This window comes from Anopheles aquasalis, chromosome 3 (genome assembly GCF_943734665.1).
Source record: "Anopheles aquasalis chromosome 3, idAnoAquaMG_Q_19, whole genome shotgun sequence".
Taxonomy (NCBI): domain Eukaryota; kingdom Metazoa; phylum Arthropoda; class Insecta; order Diptera; family Culicidae; genus Anopheles; species Anopheles aquasalis.
Window position 1 is genome coordinate 62,423,549 of NC_064878.1, and position 10,000 is coordinate 62,433,548.

The 10,000-nt window shown below is 49.8% G+C and overlaps 1 protein-coding gene across 1 annotated transcript in view; it reads right to left on the reverse strand.

Annotated features, from left to right (window-relative positions):
- Positions 1-10,000, reverse strand: part of LOC126578793 (organic cation transporter protein) — a 15,300-nt gene that overhangs the window by 3,835 nt on the left and 1,465 nt on the right. Inside the window, exons 2-3 of the mRNA XM_050241705.1 lie at positions 2,956-3,175; positions 2,619-2,877 (exon numbers count right to left, since the gene is read on the reverse strand). Coding sequence (XP_050097662.1) covers positions 2,619-2,877; positions 2,956-3,175 — 479 coding nt within the window. The remainder of the gene's footprint in view (positions 1-2,618; positions 2,878-2,955; positions 3,176-10,000) is intronic.

The following is a 10,000-nucleotide window of genomic DNA, read 5'->3' on the forward strand; positions in this document are numbered from 1 at the left end:
GATGTTTCGACGTGGTTTCGCTGAGGAGGCTGTTTTTTTATATTTTTTGTTGTTGTTTGCTCAAAACCAAAAGACAGCGGAGGCGTACAATGATGGTGAAATGATGGAATCTAACCAAACAGGTTTCTGTAAACGAGCAGCAGCAGCAGCAGCAGCAGCAACAGCGTCTCTTACGTGTTTCGCGAACTGTGAGTATCCTTTTCAAGCCATCGTCCAAACAGGTCTTTTGTCCGTCAGGCACGCCTTGGTTTGCATAAGCCCCTTTGCCTACTTGGATTGCAATCATTCGGGGTTTCCTTCCGCACGGTCACCATCAGTTGAGTACTCTTTGTCAGCGTGACCTTCGGAAGTCGAAAGGTATGACTACCGGCTACCACTGCCATGAGGAGCTTCACGCAGCAAGTGAAAGGCTGGCTGTGGTCGCATCTGGAGGAAAATCCAGCCAATTCAAATGACGTGTCCTCTGGGGTGGACTACCGAGTTTTTAGTGTTGCTCCAAAAACAGAGACACACACCGACAGATACACAAACACGAAAACACAGCAAAAGGTGGTCGATCACATGGCCTTGAGCACGATCACGGGCACACCATCATTGCCACCGACAAAGCGCGGTCGCGGAACATTCACTCCGAAAACCGTGGAACGGAAATCGCACAGCCGGAACCGACGCTACCACCGCAGGCTAGGGCACACATACAAGCGGAGACGCGAGTGAGACGTTGTGGCCGACAACCTGGCTGTGTGGCTCCATCCACAGCCAGCACTACTAAGTGCTACGGCTAAGAGCAATTGTGGCGCACCACCACAATGAGCTGTGGAAATGACCTGCATTAATGGAGCAGAAGCAGATGTCCTTCGGGGCCATTATCAACGGACGGGAGTTCATTGGCGAATTGCATTGCGGATGGACGCTAGTGGTTCGCCAAAAATGGATGACCAGCAAACGATTGAGCCCGGTGTTAATTAGGCCAAACGTGACAGTCAAGAACATGTGAACGTACTTGAACCTGCGAGCCAGATCCGGAGTGGGGTTCTTTCGAAAAAAAAATAAAGAGGTTACTGACCGTCTTGTGGTTCCGCTCCACAAAGTTCCGCGCCCAAAAAGGTTACCCAAAAACGTACCAGAACCTACTGAGATTCGTCACCTTTCGTGAAGGAGAACGACGACAACGTACGACGCAACGAAAATGTGTGTTATGCGCGGATTCATTTCAAACACTTAGCGGATGCGCTGATCGTAAAGTGTCCAATCCGACACACGACACACTCGCTACGCCCCATTATGTAAGCCACCCGGGAAACTGTTACTGCTGCCGAGAGCCATGCTTTATGCTCACACGCTGGCTTTGATAAGCAGCGCACTCAATCTCAACCTTCCAGCACTGCGAGACAACGCCACAATCTGATCAGAAGCCATAAACGGTACATTAACGCATATCGGTGAATCGTAGCTCGTGTGTAACCCATTGTTTTCCGTTTTCTGTTTGCTGTGTAGTCGCTGCATCTGCAATGCACTTCCGAATACCGCCCTCGTCCTGAAGATGAATATCTAACTGTCGTTCAATTAACATCAACCTCGCCTCGCCAGAGTGAGGCCACACACTCACCGAGAGCAGCAATTTGTCGTAGCAGCGGAGCGCTGCAGGTGCTGATTGGCTGCTAATGTACCACCACCCACCGGTGGTCCCGGTATTCTGTGTGCAGAATTATCATAAATCTGTGACAAATGGGAGGTGTGCAACCCCCCAGGGGAAAAGAGGTTTGATAATTGCTCGTAATTAGTGGGGGTGCACAGTTAGTAGACTTCTCGTTCGTTTGCAAAACTAATCATCGATTGATTGGTACCGGTGGACACAGAACGGGATGCAATGAAGCATAAAATGTGGTTCATAACCTGAATCGAACACCGCGGTACCTTTTGGTATGATAAGTTATTCCACGCGATCATTGATCGTTATGCGCGCTTTAAAGCCGCATTCGCACGATTCTTTTTACTCGATCGAACCCATTAAAGGTGTAAATCATTCGATAGAATAAAGAACCATCGTACTGACCAGTGCCAATTAATCGCCCCGGTAGACTGCCAACTAACACGTGATCCTCGATCGAACGTGAGAAACATAAGTAATACTAGAAGTGGAATAGATCAAGGTGGCGCGCTTCTGACACCAAAACCGGTGCGGAATGAAGTCAAAGCCAAAGCCGGCCCCCGGAGACAGTGGCAATGGATGCGAGTGGCGAATGATTAGAATCTACTTCGCTTCCAACGGTTCCATCCCCCTTTATCGATATCAATCATCCTCACCACCCCCCCCCCCCCGATGATATCTGAACGCCTCCGGCACACTCACTCGGCGAGAACGACGCCTGGGTGTCCTGTATGCGTTCGTTCGGTGTACCATTTGCACAGGGGAGAATCCGGATCACCTTGCGAGAGAGAAGCAGAAACCGGCCGGAATCGAGAACCGGATCATGAAGCTCCAAGCGTGAAAGGCAAATGACGTACCCGTGCCCGTGTCCGAAGAACGCGAAACGGTTAACTGCTCGTAATGAACGCAAACGCACCCATAACGAAAGATTGCCGTGTGATCGTAATGAAGATTGGCGCGCACTTACCGAGAATGTACATCATGGTGAAGCAGTTGTCGAACGCGAATCCGACCAGAAACCGGCACAAGCTGAACTGCCAGAAGTTACCGACGAATGCGGTGGCAACACCGGCCACGAAACCGATCAGATTGCAACCGGCCAGGGCCGGGATGCGACCGTACCGATCGGCAATCCAGCCAAACAGCAGCCCACCGGCGATCGCACCGAGAAAGAAGATCGACTGCGCTAACGTCGGCAGGTACGCGTGGTCGCACACCCATTCAAACTGTGGACAGAAGAAGAATAATTGGATTAAAAATTAAATTGTACGAAGGAGACCCAAGGGATCATGAAGGTGACTTACATCGGTGGCTACCGTCGCGTACGGGACGTCCGTGTAGTTATACTCCCAGCCATTCTGGCACGGTTGCGTTGGCCAAGATGGATCCGCCTTGCGGATGTTGTTGGCCAGCACCTCCGTGAAGTTGACGGCATACATCGTGCACTTGCTGTAGCTGATCGTCTCGCCATCCTCGGCAAAGTGGCCCGTCACCGACTCATCGACCGGAATGGACAACGCTCGTCTATTGGAAAGTTGAAACAGAATCGAAGACACAAATCGGAAATTACTACACGATATATGGCGATACGGGATGCGGGACAATTTAGCAAGAATGGTCATCGGTTAGGTTCGGGTGAAGAGAAAAGAACGAACGAACATTCTCTTCTATTTTGCAAGGTCCATAACAAAGGAATGAGCAACTGGAAAGGGGGGAGCGGGGGGTGGAGAGGGACACCGATCGTGTATCCTTGAGATGCCCTAGCAGTCATTGCTCTTCCTCTTCCCCGGGGGGAGAACGTACTGCCCGGTGGGGAGTATCTGACGTTCTCTCGATCGGAAGCAAGTCGATGAACCGTGGCAACATGTTAGTCCACCTTGACTTCTCCCGCGGGAGATAATAGGAGGTTGTTGCGAGATCGCTAGTTTTCGCGCTCTCCTTCTTTCTCTATTGTCTTGGCGGGAAGAACAGAATGGATGCATAGAGAAGACTAGGCAACTAGCAGTAACGCTAGACCTCCATCGTATTCTAATAGCCGCTTACACGACAATTTCACGGATATTACATACAACATGAGCCAAACGTGTGTTTTATTTGCGTAAGTCGAGTCGAGCTTGAAGCCCGTGATCATGTTTTATGTGTTTTTCATCTCGAACCTCTTGAGATAGCCACCCTACACCTGAGATTGTTCTATTTTTAGCTCGATTCTTTGCCAGTTTTTGTTTCCGTTTGTCTCTCATCTCATCGAGCATCGCTATTCCGTCAACTCATCACGATCACGATCACCGCGCGTCGTTCTAATGTTCTGGTTTTGCCTTGAGATCTGCGCGATCTCCTAGCAGTTCAGCGCCCGCAGCATCATCAAGCCATAAACCGTCGCGTCGCATTGATCGCGAATGATTCAACGAATGATTCTCGCTCAAAGCCAGCAGCATCAATCATACAATCCAGATCTCCGATCCCGAGCTACACGGAAGTCCGAAAAAAGGCTTTCGAATGGATTGTGCCGGCTCATTATGGTTGGACACTTGCACAGGTCCATTCTACTGGCTGCTCAGCTACAGTGCAAGTAAATGTGTGTGCGCTTAGCAACAACGAAGACAACGACGACCATTAGCCAGCTCTACAAACCGAACCGCAGATTATTAATGATCCGTAGTTTCATGCTCTGCAAAAACCGGACCATTGGCATTTGAAAGTCTCCGGGACGGTTGGTTGACAACAAAGAAGTCAAACGCGGAACCTGATAGTTTTTTCGGGCCACCAGAAAGGGAGCGACACTAACTAACCCGAAAAGCAAACGAACAAAAAAACTCCATGTACCACGATCCTTACAACAGTGATCACGATCATCCGCAGCAGTGATTGAAAGGCACGGAGCGGAAGCGAAACCTTTCCCGTTCACTCCGCGGCCAAGAATGTGTCGAATGTTGCGGGCAAACGGGGTGCCTGTCTGCATAAATTAAAGCCAAAAAGGCTGGATCTCCATCTCGTTTTAGCATCCTCTCAACCGGTTATGGAAGTACCAGTGCGATCATTACTCAAATGTTTTGGCAGACCTGTTTAAGAAGCGATCAATAATCGTGCCTCCAGCTGAGTGAGCTTGGTGTGTGCACAAAAAGAATCGTGATCGAAACATCTAACCACTGACACGCACTAATTGCGCTTCTAATAACTGCTGAAAAGGAATCAATTCTCTGACTGATCTCCAATCGAAAACGATCGTATCTACTGAAGGGAAAAACAATTCAGAGGACCTGCCCACTTCACGGCGACATAACTATCAACAGAAGTAGCTAAAGACGGAAATTGAGTAAACAGTAAAATCATGTTTCGATCCGCCTGGCTAGTTAAGTCCCCCCCTCACCCCCCGGTAGAACCACCCCGAGTTCCGGAACGCACACGAGAACGACACGAGCAAAGCAAAACAGCAAAATAGTAGAACCAAGCTGTTGTGTCTCAAAACATAATCTTGAACATGACTTCCGATGGCAAACCGCGTTAATTCCGTGGCTGCAAACCCTTCAACAGCTATGATGCCACACGCAAGAAAGAACCATCGACCAACCGGCCACTATCCGTGACCGGAGCCGGTGCGCTCTTGGAGCTTTGTTGGGGGGAATAGATTTAAATCGAATTTCAAGGTTTATTAGCAGAACGGACCACACGGTGATCCACGGTTAGGCGACTGCGTGGCCCTTCGCTTCGATGGTGGTGGTGGCGTGCTGCTGCCTGGCATTCGCTTGAAGGGAACCGACCCTTTTTCATGGTTATGGTCCATTCGCGGTACTGCGGACGGAGCTTCCACGTTTCCGCATTTGCCTTGCGGCCTCCATCAAAGCAGCAGTTATGGCTGATTGATCTTTCGCTGCGGCATGATCGCGCAGCGCGTGTGTCACCATCGAGACATCATGTCTACGCCATTCATTTGACGCCATTAATTTAATTAATTTCTGTCCATCGAGTGAACCTCCTCCAACTGGTGGATTGAGTCGTCAAATATATGTGACGGACAAGAACTGGAACTGGAATCCAACAGAACTATCAGCCAAGGTCGAGGTTGTCTACGAATTTGCATTTTTATCAAAATCCAGCCAAAGGTTTACCGAAACCGCTACCACAAAACACAAGGACTGCAGTCGCTCTGTTTGAGAATTAATTACTCCAGAAACTAGCGCGCTACCGTTTTGGCCTAACGTTTATGCAAATTATTGTGCTGCAGTGTAGTCGGTATCACCTTGTACGATTCAAGGAAATGAAGCCAGTTTTTTTGCTGCTTTACTTCAGCTACCAAAACTGGATTCCTACCTGGGGTGATAATCTGTTTCCGAGAAAGGTCCTTGGTGAAAGGATTAAGCAAGAGCCTTGATGGAATTATGACACGTTGGTGACAATTCAAATCAATTCATCATCATTGACAGGCTATCGACATGAAGTGGCGGTCGCACTTGCACTACAGTTGGAGCTTTGTGTGGATGTGATGCTGGTATTGAGGAAGCGGACACACTTGGCTAGCTTAGGGTATGGCGCAAAATAGCCAAACAGGATACGGGTCGATACAGTTCCGGCATTTGCATTACTTCACCGCGGCTTCTAAGAGGCAAATCGTGTAGCCATCAATCAGTTGTCCACCTTATACGCGCTAGATGTCGACTGCTATTGACGTCAACGGTAGATCCGGCAAACACAAAAGAAAAAAAAATCGACATCTGAAGGAATCGTAGAGAGCTACAGGATGTGTGGCCTACAAACGAACTGCATCACGATCGCACTCTATCGATCACTAAAAAGCGTCAGCTGCTCCTTCAACGCGCTCTAGAGCAGCATCAATTAGCCCTAAGAACGGTGGCTCAGAGTTACGCACCGCATTTCCTCATACCAACGTCCGTCGCGTCAGACGTCGCGGACACACCTTTCCTTTCGCAGAACCGACCGGCCATGACTTGATCGACCGATAAATGGGTCGATGGACAGCGCAGGACTTCCTCGTTTCGGGCCGTCACATCGTCCGAACCGTCATTACGTCAGCATTCAGAGGCAGTCGCCGATTAAGTCATTTGGCAAAGATCATTCGCGTGCTCAGAACTTTCACTCTACAGTACACAACATTGTAGCGTTTGTTCGATCAGAATGTACACAGAACGTGTGTACGAGTGGCCGCCAAAGTCAACAACACAACAGTAGCAGCTCGCCATCGCGAGTTTCCACTTGCGCTCCAGTGGTCAGGTTTTCCTCTGCTTCAGGTGGAGTCTATAGTAGATTTAGCACGAGAGTGCGAGCGTGCGCGCGCACTCGCAACCACACATACGAGGCGGTGTACACCGTTTAATTGCGACCTTCGAGTGTTGGAACGGACAGCCAGGCCGTTCTCAATTTTGTGCTGTCCATATATTCTACGATACCTCTACCACTCCACAGCCATAAACTTCTTGCGTTTGGGCGAGTTCTCTACAGCGGGAGGGGCGCAGCAATGCTTCACCACCTGCTCGAGCGGACCAAGCTACCGGACGGAGCCACACTAGAACTGAAGAGACTCACCGCTCCCCCGTTCTGATCGTAGCATAAACACAATTCTGCACTGTCGAGGTCTTGGGCACGTGCCAAAGTGGAGTTGAATGTTTTTTCATTTATGCATTGCTTTTGCCTCAAGAATTCCCAACCAAAGCCGATGCTAGATTCCGGTTGCGGATTCAAATTGATGTTGATAGCAGCAATCTCACCATTTAGCACAATTAGCCAAAAATTCAATTGCAACAAAGCACACCCACAACAGGGCGATTGCAGGTGCTGATATTGTTGTTTGTGTAATAGATGTAATTGATTATCATAGTCCACTGGCCCCCCGGGCTTTGCCAGAGGCGAGCTAAACTGCGTTTTTGTCGAAAACGTGATCTGCAGCTGTATCCAACTGCGCACCAACTCGGGTGAATCAGGTTTAGTTTTGAGCGCCGCTCGCATCGCGATCTATGTGCTGGGGTTGTGAAATAGGTATTTCGCAGCTCCAATGAGGACACTCGGTCGGTCGGTCGGCCGGTCGATGGAGGCGGCAAACCACCACTCACGAGCAGGGTGCAAACTAGTGACCAGTACCGTAAATCCCCGCCAGTGTGTAGCCCTACATAATATGATTAAAAAACGATCGATTGCACGATCGAGTGGGCTGCGACCTGAGTCACACCAGTGGGCCAGTGACCTTAACCTGGCCCGGGAGGCGCGTGGTTTGCGGTTTACTGTTACCCGTCCAGTCATCCGTGCTCTGCAGGTGTTACTGGATAACTGGACATAACTGGATCGGTACCGGACAACATAATCGTCAGTTCTTTGTGTGATCGGTTTGTCGTTGACTGTGGTCCAGGTAGCACAGCATCGTTAATTGCTTGCAAAACTAGCTTGTTTCTGCGACGCCATGCGCTCTTTGGTAAGGTCGAATTGCTCGATGGTCAGATGATGCGAGAGGAAGTTGGTTTCAGTTCGCGTAAAGCCCGCGGAAAACCCCTTTATGGTCGCAGCAAATGTGTCTTTGAACTTGGATTTAGTAGCTCCACCAGCAGCAGCAGCAGCAGCCAATTAGTGACAGCAAGCAAGCAGAGCGATCGTCGGCTTCACTGAGACTTGTGCTGTTGCTGCTGCTGAAGGGGCTTCCGCTGCACGCGCTTGCTGTTACTGCGTGTAACGCAGAGTCGTCGTAGTCTCGAATTTGGGTCAAGTTGAAGTTTGCTGCGAGATCATTGCGATCGCGGTACCTAGGTGCTTGCCTGTGCGATGTGTAGCCAACGCACATACCCCTTTAGTAGAAAAAGAAGAAGAGGCAACACATATGATGTGCTAAAGTGGCGCAATTTTTACTGTCGATCATGCTCGCTAATCACGCGCAGCACGTGGCCATGCGGATTGACCAAACGCACCGATCATCGTGGCGGTCCATTAGCTCGATCGCAAGAGAGCATCGCAATAGAGCATCTTCACGAAAAACCGCCGATCGATGGTAATGGCAATTGCTGCGCTTAATTTGGAATAGGTATTGTTGAGCCATAATGCGCCATTCCATGGCCAACTGGCGCACTTGCTAGCCCGACACTCTCGGCGTCGATGCTGATCTTGACTTTTATTTTTTTTTTTTTGTTTTTTACTGATCTTCTTTCTCAATTAATGTTTCTATGGTAACCTGACTTCACCGCGGTGCTCTTGATATGCCTTATTATACAGATAGAAAGAGAGAGAGAGAGAGAGAGAGGACCTTTCGTACAAAGTATCAGGCGTTCATTAAGCTGGAGGATTTTCGCAAATTGCAAACCTCGGGAATGTGCATGCGGTGTTGGCGGCATTTAACATGCTGTAGTTATTCATAAAATGCATGCATTCCAACACAGCTGCTGCTGCACTAGCGGTACGTGGTGGTCAAGCATTAATGAAGCCGCTTTGGGGGGCCTCACGGTAAAGGGCGATTCATCCGACATATGAGCGGCCAGAAGCCGTACTCGGCCGTACTCGGTGTGACTAGCAACCAAGGAAGTCTAGCGCTTCCGAGAACGTGCGCACTCGCGTAATAATGCAGCGTGTTTGTTGCTGCTGGCCTCCGTGTGCATTTTATAAATCTGTATCTCCTTTTTTCCCATTTCGTAGCTGCGTTTGATGCTTGTAATGATGCTGGCCAGGCGGCGTACCAGTCCACCACGGCGCGATGGGGGGGGGGGGGTCCTTGTGCGATGAGGAAGTGCAACGACGCCATCATGGCATATGAGCCAGCGTGTTCGCTGTTGAGGTTAAATGGACCAGACGTGGTACCAAGAACGCAGAAGAAAAAACAAAACCCCTATCTAATGCATGAAATGGGTTATTAAGTGGCGGTCACTTGTAACGGTTCGCGCAGACGGCGGTTCGCTGCATCGCAAATGCAGTGCCTCGCTTGCTTCTTCGCTAGTAGCTTCTCGAAGAGCAGTTTTGCTGCAGGATGGATTCGCTTTCAATCCACCGTGGATTAGGATTCATTATGCAAAGCCATCGCCGCCATATACTACCCATCCGAGGACTGCGCTTCATTGCTTTCCGAAGCATTGCTTTTTTTGCTTTATTTCACCTGTACTCGATTGCGCACGCGCACGCGCGCGCGCGCACCTCAAACACTAGCAGGCGGCGATGCGCAGCGCTGCTAGGTGAACGTCGAAAACCTTGACAGAGAAGCTTCCAAAAGAAGGCTTCGCCTTTTTTTCTCCTTCCAAAGCTACTCACGATCTACGCAGGCGGCGCGGCGTGGCATCAAAGATGGCTGCGCTTGCATGATCACCAAGTCGCACTTCAGATCGTACCCAAACGTCGATCGTGTGTTTGTATGTGCCGGTTTTTGGTCCA